At 42.3% G+C, this 27986-nt stretch overlaps 2 protein-coding genes across 8 annotated transcripts in view; one reads left to right on the top strand and one right to left on the bottom strand.

Annotated features, from left to right (window-relative positions):
• GRIP1 (glutamate receptor interacting protein 1) overlaps positions 1-13902 on the top strand; it is a 472389-nt gene extending 458487 nt beyond the window's left edge. For 5 of the 7 annotated variants that reach the window (XM_075856910.1, XM_075856912.1, XM_075856911.1 and 2 more), the window contains 5 exons: positions 3345-3456; positions 3535-3579; positions 6003-6236; positions 8940-9086; positions 11562-13902. In XM_075856910.1, coding sequence (XP_075713025.1) covers positions 3345-3456; positions 3535-3579; positions 6003-6236; positions 8940-9086; positions 11562-11798 — 775 coding nt within the window. In that variant the 3' untranslated portion in view covers positions 11799-13902. The remainder of the gene's footprint in view (positions 1-3344; positions 3457-3534; positions 3580-6002; positions 6237-8939; positions 9087-11561) is intronic. The other 2 variants (XM_075856913.1, XM_075856908.1) reach the window with 1 other exon arrangement.
• HELB (DNA helicase B) overlaps positions 12945-27986 on the bottom strand; it is a 51522-nt gene continuing 36480 nt past the window's right edge. Inside the window, exons 11-14 of the mRNA XM_075856914.1 lie at positions 24580-24757; positions 18596-18730; positions 14246-14788; positions 12945-13863 (exon numbers count right to left, since the gene is read on the bottom strand). Coding sequence (XP_075713029.1) covers positions 13774-13863; positions 14246-14788; positions 18596-18730; positions 24580-24757 — 946 coding nt within the window. The 3' untranslated portion in view covers positions 12945-13773. The remainder of the gene's footprint in view (positions 13864-14245; positions 14789-18595; positions 18731-24579; positions 24758-27986) is intronic.

The raw sequence follows: 27986 nt of genomic DNA, 5'->3' as shown, positions 1-27986 counted from the left end.
ACCTCGTTCAGTTTATTTTGCTAACGTGAAAAGCGTGACATACTGATGTAGGGATGTCACGATACCAGAATTTGGACTTTAGTACCGATACTTTGTGTAGTATTTGCGATTTAGATATCAATTCGATACTTTGCCAACAGTAATAAAAAAAATAGTTCTTCCATTTTCTGATGTGAGGTGCGTGGTGTGATGATGAATTTAACCTCCACGTGCCTCAAATTAATAGTAATTAACCCCATCCTGTTTCACAGTCATAATGGGTTAATGTGTAAGGTACATGATGGGGTTAATTACTATTAATGTGAGGCACGTGGAGGTTAAATTCATCACACCTTGTGCCTCACAATAAGTGATAGAAAGCAGTTTTTATTTTACTTTTTTACAGCGTACACATCATAAATGATGCAAAAAAATTGTTGTGAAGGTTATTACGGCCGCGCCAATACCGAATATGTGTATATTTTATGTATTGAGACTTATTTTAATGTTTATTGTAAAAAAGGTGAATGTGTATTTTTTTTAAATTTAACATTACTTTGTTTTTAATTTATTTTTTAAACTTTAATGTACTGCCATATATCTATATCCCAGTACATTATCCTGTGTACGTATAGTACACAGGCAGTTGTTAGGACATACCTAAGTATGCCCTAACAACAGGAAATATGGTAAAACAGCCCTGGGGTTCTGCAATGGACCCTGGGCTGTCTGCCCATATCTGGTATGTCCCTCAATCGCGTCAGAGGAAATCCCTGTAACGATCCAAGGGGCATCCCCCTTCTCATTTTCTCCTGAATGCTGCAGTCCGCTGTGATCGCAGCATTCAGGGGAATAGCGGTGGAGATGAGAGGTTTCTCTGATCCCTGCCGTTATAGAGCGGGGCTGCGGCTGTGTAATACAACCATTGCCCCCGCACCTGACAGTAAGGGTATGTTCACACGCACTAATTACGGACGGAATTCGGGCGTTTTTGCCCCGAATTACGTCCGAAAATAGCGCCTCAATAGCGCTGACAAACATCTACCCATTGAAAGCAATGGGCAGACGTTTGTCTGTTCACACGAGGTGTATATTTACGCGCCGCTGTCAAATAACGGCGCGTAAATAGACGTAAATTGGCCGTAATTGGAGCCGTTATTCATTGACTCCAATGAATAGCAGCGCCAATTACGTCCGTAATGGACGTGGCGTTCAAGCGCCTGCACATGCCGTTACGGCTGAAATTACGGGGATGTTTTCAGGCTGAAACATCCCCGTAATTTCAGCCGTTACGGACGCCCTCGTGTGAACATGCCCTTAGTGTGCGCGCGGTCAGCCTGAGGTGATGCGGCCGGCGCTGCACTAATGAGCAGCGGTTCAGGCACTGAGGACAGAACATGGGGGTGTTTTGCAGAGCGCCCGCCATGTTCTGTTTTCAGTGCCGCCGCTCATTAGTGCAGCGCCGGCTGCATCGCATCATCCTGACCCCACGCACTTGTTATCAGGACTCAGGAGCGGGGAAGTGGCTGAATTACACAGCCGCAGAACCGCTCTCATACATTCATGTGTTACAATACTGAGCTGTGCGGCCGCAGCCCCGCTCTCATACATTCATGTGTTACAATACTGAGCTGTGCGGCCGCACAGCTAAGTATTGAAATACATGAAATAACGGTATCGAACCGTTTGGGGATGCAGAGTATCGAAACAGTATAGAAGTTTCGATGCATCGTGCATCCCTATACTGATGACATACGCGCGTAAAAAATGCAGATACACACCATACACTGATGTCACATGGAACTGCAACGCAGAAAAAACGTTGCGTATTTTACGCGTGCAAAACGGACAGGTTCGTGTGAATAAAGCCTTAGGCTGTGTTCACATCACCGTCTGTGTTGCGTTGAGGGGTTCCATCTGAGGTTTCCGTTGGGTTAACCTCTTAGTGGAAAGGCAAAAGGAAACAGGATTGTTTGCGTGAAGCTTTTACAAGTTGGCATTGGTACCCTGTGTGTTCTAACTACATGAGACATTTAATCTGTGAGTACGGGCCTGTTCACATCAGCGTTGCCTTCCGTTGAGGGTTTCCGTCGGAGGTTTCCGTAAGTTTAACCCCTCAACGGAAAGGCAAACGGAAACCTAAGCTTCCGTTTCCCTCACTATTGAACTTAATGGTGACGGAAACCTAGCTAATGGTTTCCGTTTATCACCTTTGTGACAGGGTTCCATCGTTTTGACGGAATCAATAGCGCAGTCGACTGCGCTATTGGTTCCGTCAAGAACAACGGAACCTTGTCACAACGGTGACAGACGGAAACCATTAGCTAGGTTTCCGTCATCGAGTTAAATGGTGAGGGAAACGGAAGCTTAGGTTTCCGTTTGCCTTTCGGTTGAGGGGTTAACCTTACGGAAACTTCCGACGGAACCCCTCAACGGAAGGCAACGCTGATGTGAACAGGCCCGTACTCACAGATTAAATGTCTCATGTAGTTAGAACACACAGGGTACCAATGCCAACTTGTAAAAGCTTCACGCAAACAATCCTGTCTTACTGATGAGATCACTATTTCTCTTAGAAATTCCCACCATGAAGATACTACAAAGGTAGAAATGCAAACTCACCATTGAACTGATGAGGCATGACACCCACAGCTGGTATAACAAATTGCCCTGGTAACATGTTATAACGAAAGGTGTATAATGCATGTTTTTTTCTCCAATGATGTCAGTATGAGGGGTCGTTGCAGCTCTCCTCTGACGGCTCAAGAGCCCACCATTGAGAGTGCTGATTTATCTACCCGAGTAGCAGGTAGCACTGTGGGAACTGCCAGGCTCCAGCAATGGATTTGTCTGTGTGCTTAAATGTCAAGGTGGTAACGGCACCATGCTCTTTGTTCACCATTACTCGTCTTCTATTGGGGTTCCTTGGGACCCAGTTTGAGAAACAGAAGCAGATTTATTTTTACTCTCTGAAACTTAACATAAAATTAGACCAGGTGGGCAGAAGATGCGCCAAATGTATCAGTAGAGCATGCTGTGTGACAGGTTTGGCGCATCTAGCTAGACATGTCAGACACTTTTCTCTTCTAAACGCCACATCTTGCTTTGCTTACTTTACTCCAGTATTTTTTACCAAAATTGGGGCACATGCCATTAATAAATCTGGCGCATTTTAGGACTCTATAGAGTGGTGCAAAAAGTGTTTAAAACACATAATAAAAAGCATGCCATGTGCTCCTGATGTTTGGCGCAAATAAAACTCCCATGGTAATCCCAGAGCAAATATCTTTGATAGGGTTAATGGGCCAATTCCGCAAGTAACCTGTATGGCATTCTTTATATTCTTATGTAAATTATATTTCTAGATTTATTGGCGGTCTAGAGGATCCAGAAGCTGAGCAAGAGGAGAACTTCTGGTCTCAAGCACTAGAAGACCTAGAAACTTGTGGACAGTCAGGAATTCTGAGAGAACTAGAGGTAACATGTGAATCCTGATGAATACAATCCAGACAATCGTCCTGTTATTTAGATAACATCCTTTTATTATTTTCACAGGAGAAAGCTGACAGCCACAAATGTTCTAGGAACATGATTCTTTTGGTATACATTTTCTGCGTGTTGCTTACTGTGTGTTGATCTTAACTCTTGCTTGTCATGGCTAGAGTGCGGCGTGCAAGTAAAATACAGCATGTAGATACACAGCTTGTCACTGCATACCCTTGTCTTATAAACTAAACTGACATGTATGATCGTAAATACACTACAAAGGAGTTAGTTAGAACACTTTTTAGATATGGGGCAAATATACCTGCATTTAAAAAATAAAAAAATACCGCTAGAATCTGGTTGCTCTGGGCATGACATTCAATTTTTCCATTTAAAAAATAAATGCTTTGGTCCGGCAGTGCCCACATTGTCCAATCTGGTCTAGTGGCAAATTATAGTGGCGTAATATTGATCTGTACATATTGTCCCGGCTTCCAATCCAGTTATTGGAAAATTCCTAATTTGTAGTTAAGATAAGAGATAAGGAGCCTGGTTCTCATACATAAAATCTGGGGAAAAAGTGACCTTGTTACCCATTTAATTTTTCCAATGCTGTTTAGAATATGAAAGCGGATTGGTTATGGACAACAAGGACACTCTCTTTTTCTTCTGAAAAGTATTAAATGATCAAGTAATCTAAAAATGGCATCTTATAAAAGGAGCTGCTTATAATAAATAATCGTATAGGTTCATAGAACTGGAGATATGTGTCTGCCCCATGATCAATACTTTATTCATTCTATTTGCCCCTCCCCAACTTGGCTGATAAAGAAACATACATTCAGCGTCACAATAAACATAGATAATGTATGCTTTATGTTCACTATCCATTTCATATTTCAGCCACAGTGAACAAAAGGAGGAGATATATCAAAACGGGTGCAAATAAAAAGTGGAGTAGTTGCCCATGGCAACCTATCAGATTCCACCTCTCATTTTTCAGACGCCCTTTGGAAAATAAAAGTAGCAAACAGATTGGTTGTCACGGGTAACTACTCCACTTTTCCCTTGCACCCGTTTCGATAGATCTCCCTCAATATGTTGATGTAATGTATGTGGTTTTGCTTTTCTACACTAGATAGAATAAGGATACTAGGACAGATGGTGCTGATCATAACACACACTTCTGTAATAACAAGCGTAAACGTGAAGCCACAGCTCGGGGGAGTGTATATTTTACACATTGCATCAACAGTATGTGCCTGTTTCCAAGAGGCTGCTGTGTGTGTTGGCTGATAGCATGTAGGAAAGATCTGTCCTCTGCTCCTGCCTTCGGACTGATTCGGGATCTTCTTACCTCTACTGCATCTGTGTTCTAAGGGGGACATGTATAATGTGGAATAATGTGCAAGCGACATTTGAGTTAGCGCCGCCGATAACACAATGTGAAAGTAACTAATGTTATGCTAAATACATGCTACCTGCAAATGTGTATAAGGCCGGATTCACACGAGCGTGTGCATTTTGTGCACGCAAAAAACACAGCGTTTAGCGCGCGTTGCACTTCCGTGTGTCATCAGTGTTGGCTGCATGATTTTTACACATATGCCATGCGGTTTTGAAGTGTAGAAAAAGAGATGAAGGAAGTGCTTTTATTTTTTCCTTCATTTCCTTATCTACTGTTAAGCGAATCACGCAGAACACACGGAAGTGCTTCCATGTGCCGTGCGCGATTATCACGCACCCATTGACTTCAAAGAGTGCGTGATGCGCGAAAAACGGCCAAGTATAGGACATGTGAGTTTTGAAAATCATGGACTGTCAGAACGGCCCCATTCACTTACATAGGTTCGTGCGACGCGCGTGAAAATCCCGATTTTCACGCACCTTTTACGGACGTAAAACACGTTCGTGTGAATAAGGCCTAAGTTAATTAAGAATTTCTCACTTCCTCATGGTCACACTACCAATACTGAATTTTGTGTAATGAAATGAAAACAGATTGGACCGTGACCAAAAAGGTTTGTGCACATCACCATTTATACATGTCCCAGGAGTTGTGTGAAGGACATCTAAAGCGGTTTGCTATTGGATACAATAAAAATTAATCTTCCGTTGGATGCATGCATCGTTTATATTGCAGCAATGCTCCGTCTGAACGATGTCTACATTCGGCTTGAAGTCATTGGTTGACCACGGTTCTCTTTGCTGCTCAATAAAATCCCTGACTTCTAATAATACTGTAATTGCATAAAACAAATCTAGTTATAAGAGCTACCATTTACATAAAACGTACTATATCCAGCCGCCCCGTAACACAAGCCACATGCATGAGATGCAGATTCCAGATTTATATATTATATATAAATATCTAATGTACTGTTCTATGCATATGCAGCTCTACACTAGAATCTCTCAACCAGTCTTGATCAACACATGTTCACAGTTCTAGTTTCTCCAGATCCACCCTTGAAGCTATGACTGGAGAGCACAATATGAACAGTTACTAAGAGCTGTTGTTTCTGTTTATGCTAAAGGCAACCATCATGTCCGGCAGCACGCTGAGTTTGAATCACGAAAACTCTCTGCCTCGGGGGCATTTGGGCCGGCAAGCAAGTTTCCAAGAAAAGAGCTCTGTCAGACCACATTACAGCCAGAATACCCGCAGCAACACATTACCATCTGATGTGGGGAGAAAATCTGTGTCCATGAGAAAAATGAAACAAGAGATGAAAGAAATTATGTCGCCGACTCCTGTGGAGTTACACAAGGTCAGTAGCATGTGGATTTTAAAGATGATTTTTTTTATAGTGTATAGAATGTAGATCCTATTTACATTAAGTATTCAGAATTACCAAACTTTACAACAGTGCAAAGTGGTGCGGATGATCGGGTAGCTATGAATATACTGGTTTTTAAGATTACATGTGTGCACGCACACTCCCTCAATAGCCATTTTACCACTTTATTAGAGACACCCATCTAGTAACACATTGGACTTGTTTTTATCCTTCAGAACTGCAGCAATTTGTCATTGCATATATTCCACCTGGTGTTGAAATTGTTCTGCAGGAATATTGGCCCATGTGGACAGGATAGCTTCTAGCAGTTGAAGCTAAAGTGTCCGTCTGTCATAGGGTAAACAGCTGCCATGAAGGGTTGATCTTGGTCAGCCACAATGCTTAGGTAAGCCCCACTGGTCAAACATCTATCCACTGGTATCAGAGGACCCAGGGTGTGCCAAGAAAACATTGCCCGCACCATTACTCCACCAGCCTGAACTGTTGACACCTGGCAGGAAGGGTTCATCGATTCATGCTGCTTGCCCCAAATGCTTACCCTCTCATCGGCATGGTGCAACAGAAATCTGGATTCATCTGACCAGGTGATGTTTTTCACTGCTCAGTGAATTCTTGCACTTTTTTTGGCCACTGGAGTCCTGCCTTTCTGTTTCCCTTAGACCGCTATGGCACACCAACTGGTCGTCTGCTGTTATAGCCCATCCGTGCCGAAGAACAACGAGTTCTATATTGTGCACCACCTGTTCGTACGAACGAGCCTTGACAGATGTTTTTCCTCCCATTCTTTTGACACCATTGCATGAGAAAATCCCCCACGGTTGGCAGCTTTTTTTAAATGCTAGCCCTGGCTCATCATGCACCAATGACCTTGTCTTGTTCGGAGTTGCTCAGGTCGCTGGATTTTTCCATTCTAATATGGATTCACACTAAAACTGATCCACGGAAAGCTTGCTGACTTGATTTTATGGTGCATTCCGGGATCACATGTCTAATTTCCATACAAAGAAGCTCCAATCGTGAAAGGGCATGTGTATAATAAAGTGGCCATTCAGTATGTATGTATGTATATATCTACACAGTCAAGTCACATTATTATGACCACCTCCTACTTTCGACATCAGCAGTGCATAGCCCATGAAGGAAGTGATGTGTTGTGGGCTGGCTTGGTGGGTATATAAGGTGTGCGATAGGCTGTCTGAACATATCACTCGTTGTTGCCATGGGTAAAAGGGGCGATTTATCAGAGTTACAAAAAGGGATGATGATTATTGGCTTTTGGGTGGCAGTATTTTTCAAACAGTGCAGTTTGTGAACTGTTCGCGTGCTGCTGTGGTGAAAGTGTATCATGAGTGGACAAACGGTACCATTGGGAGTAACCGACATGGAAACTTCTGAGCACCACGTGCCATTGATGTGAGAGGTGAACGTCGGCTACGAAGGTGCGCTCTAGGCCGAACTACACGCTAGAGTGTAGCAGCTCATCGTGCAGTGGAGCAGCTCACTGCGTATGGGGCTCCGAAGCAGATGGATGGTTACTGCTCCTATGCTAACAAAGGTGCGCCGGAAAAAAAAAGGCTTCAATTTGCACTGCAGTACCGGAATTGGACCACCGATGATTAGCAAAAGGTTGCATTCTCCGATGAGTCACATTTTCTGCTTCACCGACCGGATGGACTTTGGCGTGTCACATGAGAAACATCAGAGAACAAACACCCTGCAACCATTGCTGGAAGAACACAAGCTGGTGGCGGCAGCGTAAGGTTCTAGGGAATCTCTTCATGGCATTCTCTGGGCCCACGCATCCATGTGGAAGGCACTCTCAACCGATTTGTGTATGAATCCATCGTTGCATATCACGTCCACTCATACATGCGGTTTGTCTTCCCTGGGGCAGATGGAATCTTCCAGCAAGACAATGCGACATGGACATTTCTAGACGTGTGACGACAGTGGTTTGAAGAGCACGACCAAGGTTTCCAAGTATTACCTGGCCCCCTAACTCGCCAGACTTGAACCCAATTGGGCATCTGTGGGACCTCGATTGTCTGGTGTGCTCTATGGATTCTCCCCCACGCACCCTCCAGCAAATGTGGGATGCACTGCAGTCAGCATGGCTCCAGATACCCGAGACAACCGACCAGCACCTTATTGAGTCACTCCCAGCCCGTCTAGCTATTGTCCGTGCTGCACACGGTAATAATGTGACTCGACTGTGTCTGTATACATACACGCATGCAGTGGTAGGGGGTTATGGAAGCCGTGCAGTGTTTAGGAAAGTATCTGGTACATAGTCCACTAAGGGGCTCTAAGGAAATTATTGCATATTGCTAATTCAACATCATAGAGGTAAGAGGATTTGTATTATTAATATCTCAACAGTACCAGTAGAAAAGAATACACAGACACGTGACAGAGGTCTGTGTATTAAAAAAAACGCAGTTTTGAAAGCTCCGGATAAACTGAAGTAACAGGCACAGCAGCAGTTGCATCTAGCACAAGTAAAGGGGCAGCGGCGCCCTTTGTTTTGCTCCGTAGATGACCAATTAATGATTAATAGGAAGAAAAAACTGTTAAATTTGGTATTTCACTATGGTCTATGACTTGTTTTACAAGTGGTTGGGTTGTTTTGGATTGGCAAACTGATTGTTATTTATTTTTCATCCCCTTCCCCAGATCTCTTTATTCAAAGACTCCGATAGAGATGACTTCGGATTTAGTGTAGCTGACGGTCTGCTGGAAAAAGGCGTGTATGTGAAGAACATTCGGCCTAATGGACCTGGAGATATAGGGGGACTTAAGCCATTTGATCGCCTCCTGCAGGTACTTGTCCTCTTCAAGCATTAACAAGTTTGTGAGGTTTCATGCACATCACAGGGCATTTGCCCTCTACTGTACCTCCGATTTAACACACAGGGGTTTTTTTTCTGTCAGACACAAAAAAAATAATAATAATAATTGTGGTATGTATTATTGGGACTCAGTCTGTACATGTTATTCTCATTTAGAAGCAATGCTTCTAGTGGAGTATGACTGTACACAGAGTCCAACAAAGCCTGCATGGCTCCATAAGAAAGGAGCCACATCGGCCCGGTGGACTTCAATACATTGAGCCAATTTAAGACAGCTTTCAATTTCTCTTAAAAAAAAAACTGTTAAGATTCTCTACTTATTCAATTTTCTACACACACGTAAATGTTATATAAACAAGAATCTTGATTATCTTTTTTTTTTATTGTAGAGACACAGATGACCAGACAGGGAAGTAGATATAAAAGGGTTTAGCAGAGCACACTTTTTTTCCTATAAACTTCATTGGAGTGGAGATGGCTGTGCTATTAATCCATAATGAACACCAGTTCGTTAGTGACCACAAATCCGCCTTTTCACGGTAGCCAATAACGGGCTTTATTCTGATGCATACGCCTTTTCACGGCGCTGCATCAGAATAAAGCATCACTGCCAGGAGCAGTTAAGACTCCCTGCTCTCAGCTACCAGAGAACTTGGGGCAGCGCTGCTCAAGCGGGCGGATCGAAATCCGCCCGTTCAACCCCTTAGATGCCACACTCAATAGCGAGCGCCACACCTAAGTAGTTTTGGAGGGAGGGGGCTCCCTCTCTCACCCCACAGGCATTGCGATCGCAGGATGCCTTCTATGGCAGCCTGGGGCATAACAAATGCGCCCAGGTCTGCCTGTAGTGGATACCTGCTTGGCCATGCCAGAGGCATGGTTGAACACGTGCCTGTCAGTTTTACACGGACAGGCAATAATATACTGCAACACAGAAGTATTGCAGTGTATTATAAAAGCAATCAAATAAATGACAGTAAAGTCCAAAAAAAAAAAAAAGATAAAAGTTAGAGTTTAATAAAGTTTATAATAATTAAAAAAAAATCCCCCCCAAAAAATAATTTTACCCTTACAAAATGCTTTATGATGAAAACGTTACATATTTGGTATCGGCCCGTCCGTAACAGCCCCAACTATAAAGATATTACGTTAAACCCACACGGCGAACGCCATAAAAAAATAAAATAAAAAACAATGGCAGGATTGCTGTTTTCTGTTCATCCTGCCTTCAAGAAAATGTGATAAAAAGTGATCAAAAAGCTGCATGTACTCCAAAATACCAATAAAAACTGCAATTCGTCCCGCAAAAAAAAAAAAGAAGCCCTCATACAGCTGCATCGGCGGAAAAATAAAAAGTTATGGCTTCAAATATGGAGACACAAAAACAAATAATTTAAAAAAAAAGTGTTTTTACTGTGTAAAAGTAGTAAAACATTAAAAAAATCAAATTTGGTATCGTCGCAATCGTAACAACCTGCTGAATAAAGTTATGTTATTTTTACCACACGGTAAACTGCGTAAATTTAGGATGCAAAAAGAGTGGTGAAATTGCTGTGTTTTTTTCTATTTGCCGCAGAAAAAGTTAATAAAAGTGAATCAATAAATTATATGTACCCAAAAATGGTGCTGTACAAAAATACAAATTTGTTCCACAAAAAACAAGATCGGTCAATGCAAAAAAAAAAAAAAAAAAAAAAAAAAAAAAAGTTAGCTTTTTTATTGCGATGATGGAAAAACACTAAAAATAGCTTGGTCATTAAGGCCTAAAATATGCTGGTAACTAAGGGGTTAAGTGTAGAGCTTTTACACTGGACCCCTCTTCCTTTATGTAATTGGAGCGCTCTTGGGTTTTCCTGCTTCCCCGAATGTAACATGCATAGATGACCCACTAAGTATATCGTTTCTGTGAGTACATCTGCTTGCCTTGCTTTTGAGCCACTCACCAGAGCGGTTTGTTGCTAGGGCTAGAAAAATAAATAAATAATCGTGATGTAACGTATTAATTGTGGCTTATCACTGTAGCAACGGTCATTACGCAGTGACATAACCTATAACTGGGCTGATTAATAAAGCTCATAGCTCGGAATACCTGCTAAAATGTGGTCCACAAAGTTGGCTCACTTTTTTTTCTTTTAGAATCCAAAAACATGAAGAAAAAAAAACCCTTTGACCTCAAAGATGTTAAAGATTTTATTTTTGCAGTTTTTGATAACAAAACAAAAAGTGTATAATGATACAGGTGGTGACTGTGTAGATATCTAGAGCTGTTACGGAGAACTCCTGATCCAGATAAATATAAGCAGAGCGGAAGGTCTTCTTCAGGGAGAACAGAAAAGGTGTATATAAGACACCGGATTGTAGCTTTACTTTTCTTCATCTTCTGTGGTCCACAATTCTATAACCAGTTACATTACTAACTACAGATGTCCTTTTCCTTTCATCTCAGGTAAATCACATCCGCACCAGAGACTTTGACTGCTGCTTGGTTGTTCCCTTAATAGCAGAATCTGGTAACAAACTAGATTTGGTAATTAGTAGGAATCCCATTGCGTCTCAGAAGGAGGCCCCAGATGTCTCCAGCCAGCCTACAGAAGAATGGACTGATCACACGGACCCCTTCCCTCTACCAACGAGTGGACGTCTAGCAGCTATGGATATAAGAGACTCAACAAGTACATTATAGCAAAAATCATTCTAGTCCAATGACTTAGTAGCAAAAAAATATAAACTGGTGCTAAATCCCTGTCATACGACTGATCTGCGAGGTGTCGCACTGGGCCTTTACGGTTAAGCACAGGGGATCTGAAACACTAGGTAAACGAAGGGTACTCCACGTACCAGTGTCGGGAGTACCAAATATTTCTACACGTACAACTACGTTGAGACCATAAATAATAGTGCCATTCCAAGCTTAACCTTGAACAAATATGGGGCTTTTGTGATGTGCAATGTCTGTGGACTAGAGGGGAACTCATCCATGGTTTTAAGAAGACCCTCACAACGAATGAGCCTGTGCATATAAAACGTATAGCTGCTAAGACTTTAAGCAGGATTTTATTTATTTTTTACCAAGTTTAAGACAATTTCTGCCCCATTTGCCCTTCAAAAAGGTATGTCTGATTCTCCTCCTTTAAGACGACCTCTGGTACACGTGCTCCCTGTACTGTGTGTGGTTTAGTCTTAAGTTAACCCTCTACTCCATTCTTGTAGTAAGGTCTTTATTACTTTGTATCTGTTTTGGGCTGCTATAAAAATCAAATAAGGCGAACATAACATTGGTTTAAGATTTTTAGAATTTCATGGCGCCTGAAGTCATCGGTTACATATTTTTAGTCATTGGCCTTTTCAAATGGTGTCGGAGGCATCTACATTGAAGACTTAACCCAAGCTCCGGTGTTTGTATAGAATAAATAAGGTTTAGCATCGAGCCATTTCCTCTGCCATTCTCACTGTTGTTTTAGAATTGTACGTGTTAAAGAGCTGTGCCAGTTGTCTACCCCTGGAAGCAATAACGTGGTACCTATTTTGATTGGATACTCACCAGCAGCTCTGTTTGCGATACTTAGCAATGGCATCTGCTGTGCAGGAGAGGTTCCAGGAGGCCTCCAACTTGTGTGTTTGAATCTTCACACTACAGTCTTTTTTGGGTATGGTTAAATGGATACATTACTCTTACCTCTGCAAACATATGGTTGTAACACTGCCAGTCAAAATACGAAATTAACGAATAAAAGTAAAATGGGAGAAAAGAAAATCATTTATCATAAGTCAATTAAATATGTATTTTTATTTGTAACAAACAAGTATTAAACTGTAAAGTATTTTTGTACAAATTTAATACTTTAATAGCATGGAATTTATTGTCTTATGTATGGTTTTGGGAACTCAACCTGTTGAAACTTTGTATGAAACATACAAACTGAATAAACAATGACATAAAACCAAAGCCATGCTATATTACTATAAAGCGCAAACATGATTCAGAAGGTGGTTTCTCACTCCCTGCTCCTGACCGTTTCATTTGAGTAGCTGCACATAAGCAGACTTGAGGACATTCATTGGTTAACGCTACGTCACATGGGCAGTACCGGCAGGCATTGTAAACACTGGGCTCTGCATTTATTGGGCATATATTACAATATTGTCCTAAGCTACGAAGCTTGATGCCAGTGAATTTGAATACACCATCTGTCAGAAGATGGCAATATATGTCCTTGGTTAGAAAAAATGCATAGCCAAAAAATAAAGACACACATGAATTAGAAATATGAAAGCACGCAAGTTGTTGATGCACATTCACAAAGATTTGTCCTTTGATTAAGTAAAACAATAGACCTTATGTAAGAATATTGTTTAAAATACACAATTAATAGATTCCGATACTAAAAGTCTCATTCCATCTAGCACCAGTCTATAAGTGATATTTTCAACATGTAAATACAGTTTATTAAATAGTCCGCAAGCATCTCCTAATTCTGCTGGGAAAGCATCAATGAGACTAAATGTGTGATTTTTGATAAAAATCAATTAAAACATCAGTAACAATTTCCAAAATAGAAGTGCAAATACATAAAAGTAGTAGAGGAAATTCTACTGTAGCTTTTAGAGGAGATGAGTAAATGTTGGTCACTGGGTCGGTGCTGGGATGTTTTTTCAGTTTATGGGTTGAACAGCCTCTTGTGACAGGGACTCTGGAGACTCAGGAGCTGAAATCTTTGACTATTTGTAGGAGATTCTGCTGTAAGATCCTGCAGATAAAATAAACATGTTTTTATTTCATAGATTCATTAATCTGTACCATTTCTCTTATTTTTTGTAGATGTTGAAGTTAGAACATAGTAAACTCAATGGTGTCGTTTAGCAGCCACCGTCCTGCAGATCGTTGCTTTATAAAGGCACTTCCTACAACCCCCCACCACACACCTCAAAGGGTCTATTGCGGTCTAGAGAAAGGTCTTCATATAAACGGATTGTGTAGTTACTGCAACTATTCTGCTTTCAGCAGTGATCAGAATCTGTGTCGCTGCGGTCGCATAAAGAAATAGTGACTTGTGTCAAACAATTACAAGAATTGCAGATCTTTAGAATATGGAATATATACATACAGCCGAATAAAGACGAGCACATTACCGTGTTGTCCCCTTTAATCTTTTTAGGAGTCTCCGAATCATCCCCAGGACCTCGTGTCCTCTTCTGTGAAGGAGACTCGTCCAGCAGACAGTCCTGTAAGCGGGTGGGTGGTGTACGCATTATGTGGTCAGCGTGCTCCAGCCTTTCACCACCACCTGAAGTAGATGAACCTGTGGTAGGGGTTGTAGGCACAGGTGGGCAAACAATGCGAGGTGGTGATCTAAGCTGTGTAAAGGGCAGTGGATGAGATGTCAGTCTGATATCAGGTTCCTGCTCTTCTGCTGCCGGACTGCTCTCTGGATGTGCAGAAGGCATGGCTGCTGGCTGTGTATACGTTTTGTCTTGAGGCAGTTGATCTTTCAGACGCTGCTTTAATCGGGTCTTTCTATTTCGGGCTTTATTGGTGATTGCTCTGTCGAGCTGATCTTTTTTTGCAATTATATAAACACGCTTGCGGCCTCTTGTTACAGCAGTATATACATGTTTCCAATTCTGCCTGCCAGCAGTGCCAAGTACATATACAACCGTATCCTCTTCTGAACCCTGGATCCAAGTATAAAAAAAAACTTAAGACATTATTTATTTTGTGTAGTTCTGTAGGATTATAAAACAAAACATTGGCGGGGGCGCGCGCGCGCACACACACACACACACACACAATTATTCTAGTGTAATATTCTGAGTTGCCAAATTACAGATTTAGTTACATAGTAACAACTACTGCTCTTTTGTTCGTCTGTTTACCTGAGCCGGACCGGTATATAATACTTTATATAGCTTCCAGATACCCGCACAGTGTTCATTTGGAATGGTTTTGCACGAGAGCGAAATTAACATCGACATTGTTTGCACTTAGTAATAAAAAGGAGTTATAAAGGCCAAAGAATTAAAGAAAACCTGTCACTATAACCGAATAAATGGGATGCCCTAACAGATTTATAGTGAATACAATTATCCCCAGAGTGCCGAACATTGGGTCTAACAAGAAAGCCCTTCCCGGTTCTGTGGAGTCACAGCAGGTGTCACATGACTTCTCCCAGCAGCTCTGAAAAGGATTGTGTAATGCAGTGTGACTCCTCCTGAGGAGTTGTAGAGCTGGTCACGTGATCCTTTTCAGAGCTGCTAACTGGCTGAGAGAGATTACATTATACACCAATAGACTCCACAGAACCAGGGAGGGCTTTCAGCCCCCTTTGTCACTTTGCAGCTGTTGAATACATACAATTACACTCAATTGTAATGCTTTATTAGGGTATGAAAATGATGCACTCCTATAAAGAGGTCTGACATAATCAAAGGTTCTCTTTAACTGGTTCTTGACCGCCCACAGCATTTATATGGCGGACATTCCAGGTCTTTAAAACCCACGCCACAGTATGGCTGGGTTCACACGAGCACATTACGTCCGTAATGGACGGAACGTATTTCAGCCGCAAGTCCCGGACCGTACACAGTGCAGGGAGCCGGGCTCCTAGCATCATAGTTATGTACGATGCTAGGAGTCCCTGCCTCGCTGCAGGACAAATGTCCCGTACTGTAATCCTGTTTTCAATACGGGACAGTAGTTCCACGGAGAGGACGGGACTCTTAGCATCGTACATAACTATGATGCTAGGAGCCCGGCTCCCTGCACTGTGTTTGGTCCGGGACTTACGTCCGTAATGGACGGAACGTATTTCGGCCGCAACATGGTCGTGTGAACCCAGCCTATATCTACAGCGCAGGCTTTTGCAGACTACCCGAGCTATCTGGCAGCTACATGTCGGGTGCATGGCAGTCAGAGCACTGTGTATAGAATGGAGGCGGCAGCAGCAACTGGTCATATGAAGGCCTAGATGCAGTTTGTGGAAAGCTGCTGCTGGGTCTAACTAGACGCAGCACAGCCCTTAGGGTATTTTCACACGCTTAACAAAAAACGTCTGAAAAATACGGAACTGATTTCAGAGAAAACAGCCTCTGATTTTGAGGCGTTTTTGAAGCGGAGAATGAAATTTGGAGCTTCTTTTGAGGCTTCTTTTCAGTCGTTTTTTGAGGCGTTTTTCATAGTGTTCAATGGAAAAATCAGCTCAAAAAAACGTCTCAAGAAGTGACATGCTACTTCTTTTTACGCTGTTTTTTGACAGCGAAGCGTAAAATAAAGGCTAGTGGGAACAGAACATCGTAATTCCCATTGAAAGCAATGGGCAAATGTTTGTAGGCTTATTAGGGGCGTTTTTTCAGGCGTAATTTGAGGCGTAAAACGCCTCCATTACGTCTGAAGAGAGGTCGAGTGCACATACCCTAAGGCCGGATTCACACAAGCGTGTGCATTTTGCGCACGCAAAAAAACGCAGTGTTTTCCGTGCGCAAAAGGCACTTAACAGCTCCGTGTGTCAGCCCCGTATGATGCGCGGCTGCGTGATTTTCGCGCAGCCGCCATCATTATGACACTCTGTTTGGAGGTTTGTAAACAGAAAAACACGTGGTGCTTTTCTGTTTTCATTCATAGCTTTACAGCTGTTGCGCGAATCACGCGCATCCCACGGAAGTGCTTCCGTGTGACATGCGTGGTTTTCACGCACCCATTGATTTCAATGGGTGCGTGATGCGCGAAATACGCTCAAAGAACGGACATGTCGTGACTTTTACGCAGCGGACTAACGTTCGTCTGAATAAGCCCTAACAGTGACAACGGTCACTAGAACAAGGGTATGCAGCCCCAGTTAAGAGGAAAAACATGGTGTAAAAGACAAAAATAATAGTAAGAAATTCCGTCAAAGGTCTTTCCTGGCCTCTCAAGGACAAACCATAACAATAATCAAAATAAAAGACAAACTAAATACATATAAAATACCCATCCAAAAAAAGTGTTCCCTCACACCAATCATTGTCGTAATGCTAGCCCTGACCCAATTACCCCAAAATAGACATGGACTATATTAAAATTTACGGTAGACCTTTTGTGATAGTTATTGCCTATTTTAGGGTAAAACTATATTATTACCAGAAAAGTAAAAAAGCATTTTATAATTTTTTTCAAACTAGAAGCCTAAAAATGCTAAAATCGTAAGAAGAGTATATAAAAGGGATTTAAAAAAAAAAAAAAACCCTGCATTTTCTAAGAAGGCGTGCTAAAAATGGCTCAACGGTGTCTGGTCCTGAACTGGTTAAGTATATATGTTACCAGAGTGTGTGACACTAAGGCTTTGTACAAAATGTCTGGGTATTCTGTAGAATGCCTAAAACTTCTAGACAACGTCTAAAATAAATCAATCAGTTTAGAATAAATCGCAAATGTGTACAGAGTTTGTTTTAAGAAACATGAACCTGCTAGACGTTCTACAGAATAAGTCCTCATTCACACGACAGGGTTTCCCGGCGAGGTGCCGGCCGTTCATAAATCGGCCGGCACCCGGCTGCATTAGGAATAATAGACCCCTAATGGGGCTATTCACACGACCGATTTTTTGACGGCCGGGAAAACCGGCCGTCAAAAAATAGGACATGCTCTATTTTCGGCCGGGTGCCCGGCTCCCATAGAAGTCTATGGGGCTGGTTAATACACGGCCATCACCGGAATGTGTCCCGAGTGATGGCCGGGTTTTCCGTGGCTTGCGCTCCTCCGTGGCTTGTGCATGTGAGGAGGAGTTGATGCCATTCGGACGAATGGCTACGCCGGAGACTGTGTTGCAGGGCCGGGGTGTACAGCAGGTGGAGTGAGCGCTGCGCTGGCTCCCTTCCCCTGCTTGTTTTAAAAGCGCCCTGGCCCGGCGACACATTCCATGGCACCGCTAGCATCTGCTGCGGCTGCTACTACTGTAGCGACGCCACTATAGCAGAGCAGGGAGGTATCTCCCCGCTCTGCTATGTGCTAGCCCCACTTTAGCTCCTTGAAGGAGCGGAATCCCCGTGTTTTCAGGGATTCCGCTCCTGGACAGAGCGCTTGATGTCTCTGTCCATATCTGGCCAGTGACATCAGGGGAAACTCTTGAAGCGGAATCCCCGAACACATGGGGATTCCCCTTCAGGAGTTGCCGCTGATGTCACTGTCTAGATCTGCCCGGCACGGAACGGAACGGATGCAAAACCTTAAGCAAACCGGCCGGGGAAAATGGCCGATTTTACCGGCCGACACTCGTGCTCGGGCGGGACCCTGTCGTGTGAATCCCGCCTAATAGTTAAGAGTGTCCCCTCCACCCCAGTTTGTTAGAAGTGTCCCCCCTGTTTATTGGAAATCCATTAATAAAGTGTCAATAACTAGACATTCATTAAAATACCTAGGTAAAGTATATAAGGTCAGAATGAAAAATAAATGCTAGACGTTCTATAGAATACGCTAGTTTCATACTTTGCCGGTAACATATGTCTTACCTGAAATGTATGGATTGTACGAGCCCAAGCATGCTGTAATCCGCTGCGACTTCTTAGTGCTTTATAATTCAACGTGTATATTCTATCTTGTCCATCAGATAACGTTAATTCTCGAATTTTATCTTTCTCCACATCCTAGGATATAAAAAGCTTTTGTAATTTTTTTATACTTCAGATCACCCACTGAACTCATAAGCCCAAATTGAGCACGGATTTCAGAATCCAGTGGGCGGTCTGACAGCCTTCCCTGTATAAGTATGCATAGAGGGAAACGGTCAATTGCCCTCTGGGGTCATAAACCCAGAGTGAGCAGGAAATTCAATCAAATTACAAGTTATATTGAAGCTTTTCTAAATTGAGCCTCATTATAACTATCTATCATTCACAGCATTTGATATTTTCCTTACCAAAACGGAGTAAGGTATCCTGTGCATAGTAGAGCCTTGTGCATGAAGCCTGTACACAGCAGTCTCTACAGTTCCATGCTCCGTGTTTCGCCGTATAGTGACTTTGTACAGCACCATATTAGGGTATTGTCAGACTTATCATTTTCACAAGGGATTGTTTTGTTTTTTTTGTAAAAAATCTTTTAAAAAACTACAATTAAACAAAAAAAAAACCCGTCAAACTATTTGTGAAGACAAAACGCTGTATGCTTCTGTATGAAACCTGGTTACAGTTCCATAGAACTTGTACAAAGCCCAAGACTGATTTCACACGGTCATAGCAAAAAAAAAAAGGGAAAGGAGACGCGATCTCTAGCAAAGATAGGAATAGATCCCAGAAATATAATACAGGAAGGTTTTTAAGTTGTTTCCTTTTTTTCAGTCTAGTATCCGTTTCAGTTTTCCCTTGCAAACCCAAAGGAAGGATAGACCCTTCTGACAATGTAAAAGCAAACCCTAGACTGCTATCACAAAAGGGACCCTTAAGGGCAGAGCCATTTTTTAATTTTCGTTCTTCCCTACCCACCTTCCAAGAGCCATTTTTTGTGGGAGGAGGTGTAGTTTCTATCGGCAACATTTAAAGTACCATATAATGTACTGGGAAACTGAAAAAAAAATTCTGTGCAGGTTGAAATTGGAATTCCTCCATTAGTTTTTTTGTTTTAGTTTTTATGGCTTTCACCATGCAGTAAAAACGACAACTTAACCCTACCCTGCAAGTCCATACGATTAGGGTGATACCAAATTTATATAGGTCTCTTCATATTTTACTACTTTTACAAAGAAAAAAAAATTGGTTTGGTTTCCCCACATTCTGAAAGCCATAACTTTATTTTTTTATAGATTGATCAAAAAGTTGTATGTATCAAAATATGGTACAAATAAAAACTACAGCTCGCCTTCAAAAAATAAGCCCTCATACTCACTTTTTATGAAGTTTTTTTTTTTTGAGAGTGAAGATGACCAAAAAAACCAGCGATTTTGGCGTTTTATTTTTTTACAGCATTCACCGTGAGAGTTAAATAAATAATGGTATATTGTAATAGTTGGGACTTTTACGGAAGCAACAATAGCCATTCTGTTTATTTTTCACATGACTTTAAAATGAAAAAAAAAACAAAAACATTTTTTCCTCTAATTTTTTCCTCACAACTAAACTCCATTAAAATGTGTAAAACAAAAAACAAACAAAAAAAAAACAAAACTAAGAAGCCCCCCTTGTTAGATCGCTGGTACAATACTAATGTATTGCAGTATATTGTCATTTTTACAGGCTTCTGTGGCAGGGCTTAACAGGATATGAAGAAAGGCAGTCCTGGTGGCCTTCATTGTCGAAATAAAAAACAACAGTCATGTGTTGACTGAGTGAACAGGAAAACTGTATTTGTATAAGGGCATTAAATAAGTGAAATGCTGCAGTTCTTAACTACATCTGACGTACTATTGCATCACTGTCGTTAAGGACTTAACGCAATACAACGTAACTGTACGTTGTGGTGATGGTGCGGGCTCCGAAGCGGAGCCCGCGCCATCACCAGCTGTTGTCAGCCGTATATTACAGCCGACACCCTGCTGCAAGGCCAGGACCTGATAGCCTCCGATCCGGCCAATTAACCCCTTGGATGCAGCCTCAAATGTGAGCAATGCATCTATTTGGTTACTAGCAGATCAACACCCCGCGACGCTATCGTGGGGTTTCCGATGGTTACTATGGTAACCGAAGGCCTAACAATGGCCTCCTGGCCTGCCACGCACGGAAGCCAATTCGGCCCCACCCAGAGGCAGAGCTTAATAGGCTTGTTGTCAGTGTATGACTGACAGCTCTAGTGCATTGCACTACGTGGCTAGTGCAATGTATAAGGGTATGTTCACACTGCCTATTTTCAGCCGTTTTTCGGGCAGTAAACGCCCGAAAAATGGCAGAAAAATCGGAAGCAGAACGCCTCCAAACATCTGCCCATTGATTTCAATGGAAAAAATGGTGTTCTGTTCCAATTTTTGAAAAACGGCCACGTAAAGAAACTGCCAAAAAAAGAAGTGCAGGACACTTCTTGGAATGTTTTTGGAGCTGTTTTTCATTGACTATAGAAAACCGCTACAAAAACGGCCGTAAAAAATGCTGCGACAATCGCGAGTGGCATAAAACAAACGTCTGAAAATCAGGAGCTGTTTACCCTTGAAAACAGCTCAGTATTTTCAGACGCTTTTGAGTTTGCGTGTGAACATACCCTTAGAATAAAGATCAGAGATGCAGGCCTTCAAGTCCCCTAGTGGAACAAAAAAAATGTACAAAACGAAAAAAAAACAAAAAAAAACTGCCTTTTTTCCTATAAGTAGTTTTTTTTATTATAGGAAAAAACAAAGACGTTAGAAAAAACAAAAAACACATGGACGGACATGGACAGTTGAAGCTGAAAACAGCCGACAGATGGGGGATCGCTATTCTATTCTAAGACTTCTGGTGTAGGACTTCGCATTCAGCTGTTACATAGGCTGACGTGACAAGACTTGATGACATTGTATTTCTTTTGGCTAAAGATACATACTAAGACGAGCTTGGGATTCTGTATTTTACCATATGTATATGTATGCAATTATGAGGGTAAACGCCTACTCTCATTTCCTTACAAATAAAGATGTATTTGCCCCTCCCAGGGGCAGAGACTGTTTTGAGCACCGACGCTGCGTGTCATGGTCTCTCTCCAGCCGGCCGGCCGGCCTCTCTCAAATCCACCAGTGAGAGCATTAATTAATTTGGAACTTATAGACAAATGCAGATTATGTCCAAAGTTAAGGGACAAAGTAAATTCTGCAGCGACACGGCAAAACCCCAAAACAGAACAACTACCAAGCAAAATCTGCGCTCCAAAAGCCAACTGGCGCTTCCTCACTTCTGAACCCTACAGCGTGCCCAAACAGCAGTTTACGTCCACATATATGGCATCGCCATACCCGGAGAACCAGCTTAACAGTTTGAAGTATTTGTCTTCAGTGGCTCAAACTGGGCACAACATATTATGCACTAAAATGGCATATCAGTGGAAAATTGCAGTTTTCACTTTGCACCATCCGCTACGCATTAAGTTCTAAAACGCTAACTACACCCTTTAAAGTGCCTTAAGGGCTGTAGTTTCCAAAATAGGGGTCACTACTTGGGGGTTTGTTTTACTATTTGACCTCAGAGCCTCTACAATTGTGGGCCAATGCTGTGAAAATCACCAAAATAGACCTTAAATGCGCATGGTGCTCTTCAATTCTGAACCCCATCATATGTCAATGCAAATGATAAATGCCTTAAGAAATGTAGTTTCTAAAATAGGGTCACTTCTTGGGGGCTCACTGTACTCTGGTACCTCAGGGGTTTTGCAAATGGGACATGGCGCCCAAAGACCAAACCAGCAAAATCTGCATGCCAAATAGTGCTCCTGCTTTTCTGAGCACTGCCATGTATCCAAACAGCAGTTTATGAACACATGTGGGGTATTACCGTACTCTGGAGAAATTGCTTTACAAATATTGGGGTGCTTTTTCGCCTTTATCCCTTGTGAAAATGGAAAATATGTACCATTTTAGTGGGGAAAAAGGTTTATTAATTTTCACGGCCTAATTCCAATAAATTCTGCGAAAGACCCATGGGGTCAAATGCTCACTATACCCTTAGAAAGATTGCTTATGGAGTATAGTTTCCCAAATAAGGGAGTTTCTACTGTTTTGGCCCCTCAGGGGCTTTGCAAATGTGACATGGCACCGAATACTATTCCAGCAAAAATTGGGCTACAAAAGCCAAATATTGCTCCATCTCTTCGGAGCCCTTCCGTGTGTCCAAACCGTTAATTACACACATGGGCTATTGCCATAATCGGGAGAAATTGCTTTTCAATTGTTGGGGTGCTTTTTTCCCTATATGCCTTGTAAAAATTGTAAAAAATTCTACGTTTTATATTGGATAAAAAAGGTGGATTTTAATTTTCACAAAATTCAGCAAAAAAAAAAACTGAGGTCAAAATGCTCACTATACCCCGTGAATAAATTCCTGAAGGGGTGTAGTTTGCCAAATGGTATCCTTTTAGGGGTGTTTCCTAAGGTTTGAAGAGGTCTTGTGATGTCAAAACAGACCGTGGGTTTTGGGGCGTCCTTTTTATTACAATATATTTTAGGCACCAAGTGCTCCTTTTCCTTCTGAGGCCTGTGTTTCTGCCTATTACCACACTAGGGCCACATGTGGAATACTTACAAAAACTGCAGAATCTGGGCAATAAACATTGAGTTGCATTTCTCCGGTAAAAAACCTTCTGTTACAGAAAATAATGGATTAAAACGAATTTGTCAAAAAAAAATAAAAAATGAAATATGTAAATGTCACCTCTACTTTGCTTTAATTCCTGTGAAACGTCTAAAGGGTTAAGAAACGTTCTAAATGCTGTTTTGAATACTTTGAGGGGTGCGGTTTTTAAAGTGGGGTGATTTATAAAGGGTTTCTAAAATATAAGGCCCTCAAAGCCACTTCAGATCTGAACTGGTCCATAAAAAAATTGGTTTGGAAATTTTCTTGAAAATCTGAGAAATTGCTGCTAAAGTTCTAAGCCTTGTAACTCTTTTGTGTAGTATTACAAGCAGAGAAAATTTGCGATTATCATCATTTTTATAAATTTAAATGTATCTAAGGCCCCATGAACACGAACGTGCTTTTGCGGCCGCAATTCTCCAGAAAATCCACTGGAGAATTGCGGCCCCATTCATTCCTATGGGGCCATGCACACGACCATGGTTTCCACGGTCCGTGCATGACCCAGGAGCCCGGACCACAGAAAGAACGGGCATGTCTTATTACGTTTGTGGTCTGCGGTCCGGGCTCATAGGAAATAATGGCCGCAGTCATGTGCACGACCTGCGATTTGCGGGTGGCTCGCAAGTGACACTCCGCCCCTGTCCGACCCGAAAATCATGGCCGTGCACATGGCTACGGTCATGTGCATGAGGCCTAAATGTTGCGATTTTTGACAAAATGAACACTGAATGTATCAACCAAATTTTACCACTAACTTAAAGTACAACGTGTCACGAGAAACTAATCAAAGAATCGCATGTCAGATTTGAAAAAATTTGCCTTGTCAATAAGGGCAGAACAGTGTCCTTAAGGGGTTAAAAAAAATTACATACAGCACTGCAGATCCATTTTTCTATAGAAAGAGTTCTACGAACATTTTCAAAAAGTAGGTTTTAAAATAAAAACATCCGCAGCAGAGCCAAATTGTTTTTTTTCTGCAGTACGCTCTGTACATTACTTTCAGTAAATAAACATTACTGAAACAGAATCTTCCTATGTAGTCTCTCTCATTTGTGTTATATCACACAATTGTAACATGTGCATAGTTGTCCTATGACCCTTTTCCTATTGAACTGCATTTACTACCACATTCAATGCAAACTTCTATCCCATAGTTATACAAGTTTGGAAGTCATCCGTCGCGGATATTGCTACAGTAAATGGGCTTTATAGAGTGTATAATATGTAAATAAAGATTTAGAATGACTTACGTTGACTATAAAAAATATTTCTCCATTACAGAGCCTGTCGTTTTCTTCAATCTCCTTCATAGGTTGGCCCCCTACATTAAGTACATCAGTGTCCAAAGGTAATCCCGCTTCTTCCAGGTGAGGCGGACTGGTGGTGACTGATCCACTTGAACAGGCCTTGTTTGATTCTTTGCTACGCCTAGAGCACAGGAAACTTGTTAAAGGGAAAATCCATTCAAAATGAATTCTGATACATTTGAGAAGATCATATCGGTGAAGTCTGATCTCCAAACCACTACTGATTTCCAGAATGAAAAGGTCTCTATAGAATACTTAAAAGGAAATTAATTTTTTTCTCACAAAATGTATTTTTTTTTCTTTCATTTACACCTTTTTACTGTACTGGCGGCTGCCATTCTTTATTTCATCAGTGTATGTGTCTCTTCACGACACATACACAGATGAAATATGGCAGCTACAGGGCATAGGAGATGGGAACAGCTCCCTTTCCTATCTCCTGTTGTTCCGCCGTCTAGCTCTGTACTGTGCATGCTCTGTGGCATGCACAGGACAGAGCGACCCAACATAGTAGCTAGATTGTAGGGGGAAAGCTGGCGCTATTTTGGTGAAGACCGGCCACACTGCAGGTAAGGCGCGTGCGAGTTTTGCATGTTTGGGGGGGGGGGGGGTTTGTGCGTGGCACGGCTGCATGTTTGGGGTGGGGATTTTGAGCCCCTGCATGTTTAGGGGGGGGTGTTTGAGGGGCTACTTGTGTTTGTGTCGGGATGTGCGTGGCGGGGCGGGTTGTTTTTTTTGGATCGACTGCATGTGTGGGGGAGCTCAATGATGCGCCAGAATTATTAATATTTATTAAGAGACACAGACATCTGCTGTAGGTGAGTATTTGTATCCTTTTTTTCATATCCCTAGCTTTATTTAATTTGCTTTTCAGGTTCCGCTGGACCTGTTTGACTACATCGTATATTTGGTGGACTACTTCGATCTACATTTTTTTTTAAAAATTCGTAAATAAAATGGATAATTGAGGCTCTTGTAAGGGAGTGTTTAATATAATTTAAAAATATTTTCTTAGGTCTGTTTTTTGAATATTTTATTAGCGCCTTAGTAATGGCAGTTGTCTGTTTGACTATGCCCATTACTAAGACAGGGCTTAGTGTTAGTGCTAGCCTTTTTTTACTGGCTAACTTCCCATTATTACCCCGGTACCCACCGCCACCAGGGGTATTGGGACGAGCTGGGTACAATCCAGCTCTAGTGGTACAGACCATCTCTAGTGAGGGCCGGGTACTGGGCCGCCACAGGCTGGTACTATGAGGCGGGGAAGGGACAAAACCTGTGGCCCTTCCCACCCTGGTAATGCTAGCCTGCTACTATGTTGTATCTGGCTGGTTATGAAAAATAGGGGCCCCACGTCTTTTAAAAAAAAACAAAAAAAAACCTCAATAAATAGACGAAAATGTGGGGGATCCCACGTCATTTTCAGAACCAGCCAGATACAACACAGCAGCAGCAGGCTAGCATTACCAGGTTGGGGAGGGTCACTGTTTTTGGCCCTTTTTAGCCCAATAATAACAACAGCCTGCGGCTGCCCCGATAGCTGACCATCACTACAGATGGTCGAGTACCGGATTATACCCGGCTCTTCCCGATACCCATGGTGGCAGTGGGTACTAATGGGGGGGGGGGGGGGGGTTAGTGCTAGCCTTTTTACTAGTAAAATTGATGTTAGTTTACTTAGTCAGGACATGCAAAATACGAGAGGACGCATGGGAGAGCTAGAGGACAGACTCGCTCGAGCGGAGGATAGGATGGGTCCACTCGCTGTTACTCTTGCCACCACTACGCGTAAGGTGGTTGCTTGCCAGTCCAAGACTGATGACTTAGAAAATAGGCTATGTCGTAATACCTTGCGCATCATTGGCCTGTTGGAGAGAGCGGAAGGTCAAACTCCTGAAACAATGGCTCAAAACTACCCTGGAGGAAGTGGCCTTTTCCACTTGCTTTGTAGTGGAGAGAGCTCATCGTGTCTCGGCTAAACGACCGCAACCGGGCGCTCCACCAAGACCCTTCTTGGTCAGGTCGTTAAACTACAGTGATCGTGATACAGCTCTGCACAAGGCCGAAAGCTCAGTTGAAGTTTACTAATTCAACGACTTCTCCGCAGGTCTTCAGAAGCCTTTAGCTACATTTACCGAAGCCAAGAGGAAATTTAAAGGACCGTAACATGCCTTATTCTATGGCTTACCCTGCTCGCCTACGGATGGTTAGTGAGGGAAAGGTGATATTTCTGCACAGCCCGTTGGAAGCTAACCAGTGGCTTCAGATGCTTCCTCCATCTGCTGGAGTTTGCTGACCAACCACAACTGCAACTAGTTGACCTGATTTCTGGGGCGGACTAGGATATTGTACACATCAGGTGTCACCTGATCCCATTATATCCTTTTGATGCTTACTTCAGATATATTGTTCTTTGTAGAACTTCCTTGCTCTGTTGAGATGTGATTTTCTTGATATTGCCCAACACCACCCCCCTTTTTTTTTTCTCTAGCTCCGTATTAATTTGATGGGAGATTTCCTTGCGTCTCTCCATAATTCTGGTCCGACACACGATACTGATTTTAGCACATGAGTAGCGGTGCCAGATTGTATACCGAACAATGATATTGTTGAGTATCCCCCCATTTTTTTTGACGCCCTGAATGATGGCGCTGTTCCTACCTCGTTGTAGGGTTACCTTCGGTTCTTTATTACTTCTCCATATGTTACGTTTTATGGTTATAACTACACTTGTCTATGCCATATACCTGGAAGGGGTTATTTGTATGTACTTATCATAGAAACTGAAAAGAGACAAGCATATCTACCTCTGGAAATCAACCTTACATGAGAGATTTCAGTTATTATTACTATGGCGAGGTCTTTAAATTGTATTTCATGGAATGTACGTGGGTTGTGCCTCGGTGTTCTCCCATATTAGGCGATCCAACACCCATCTGATAGGTTTGCAAGAGATCCACCTCACTGCTGACAAATCGGATTACCTTAACAAGCCCTGGATCCAATGGGCATGTCATTCTTATCACACCACTTACTCTAGGGGAGTCTCTTTATTAATACAATCGATCTCTACGATGGAACCCCAAACACATTTGCAGAGACCCTGTGGGCAGATTCAGGTTTCTATATGCCGAAATTGATACCAAGCTATATGTCATCTTATGCGTTTACAACCCACAGCAATCAGGTATTTTTGTTCTTCAGGCCGCAATTGCGTTTGCCCACCAATTCCCTGCTTCCTCTGTATTATGCATGGGCGACTTTAATCAGATTATGAACACGACAATGGATCGCTTCTCCCAGGTTCCTGGCCCCGCTATGATGCCCCCTACTCCTTTGAACCAGCTGAT

Source organism: Rhinoderma darwinii, chromosome 3 (assembly GCF_050947455.1).
Source record: "Rhinoderma darwinii isolate aRhiDar2 chromosome 3, aRhiDar2.hap1, whole genome shotgun sequence".
NCBI lineage: Eukaryota > Metazoa > Chordata > Amphibia > Anura > Rhinodermatidae > Rhinoderma > Rhinoderma darwinii.
This window is presented reverse-complemented; position numbering and strand designations above follow the sequence as displayed.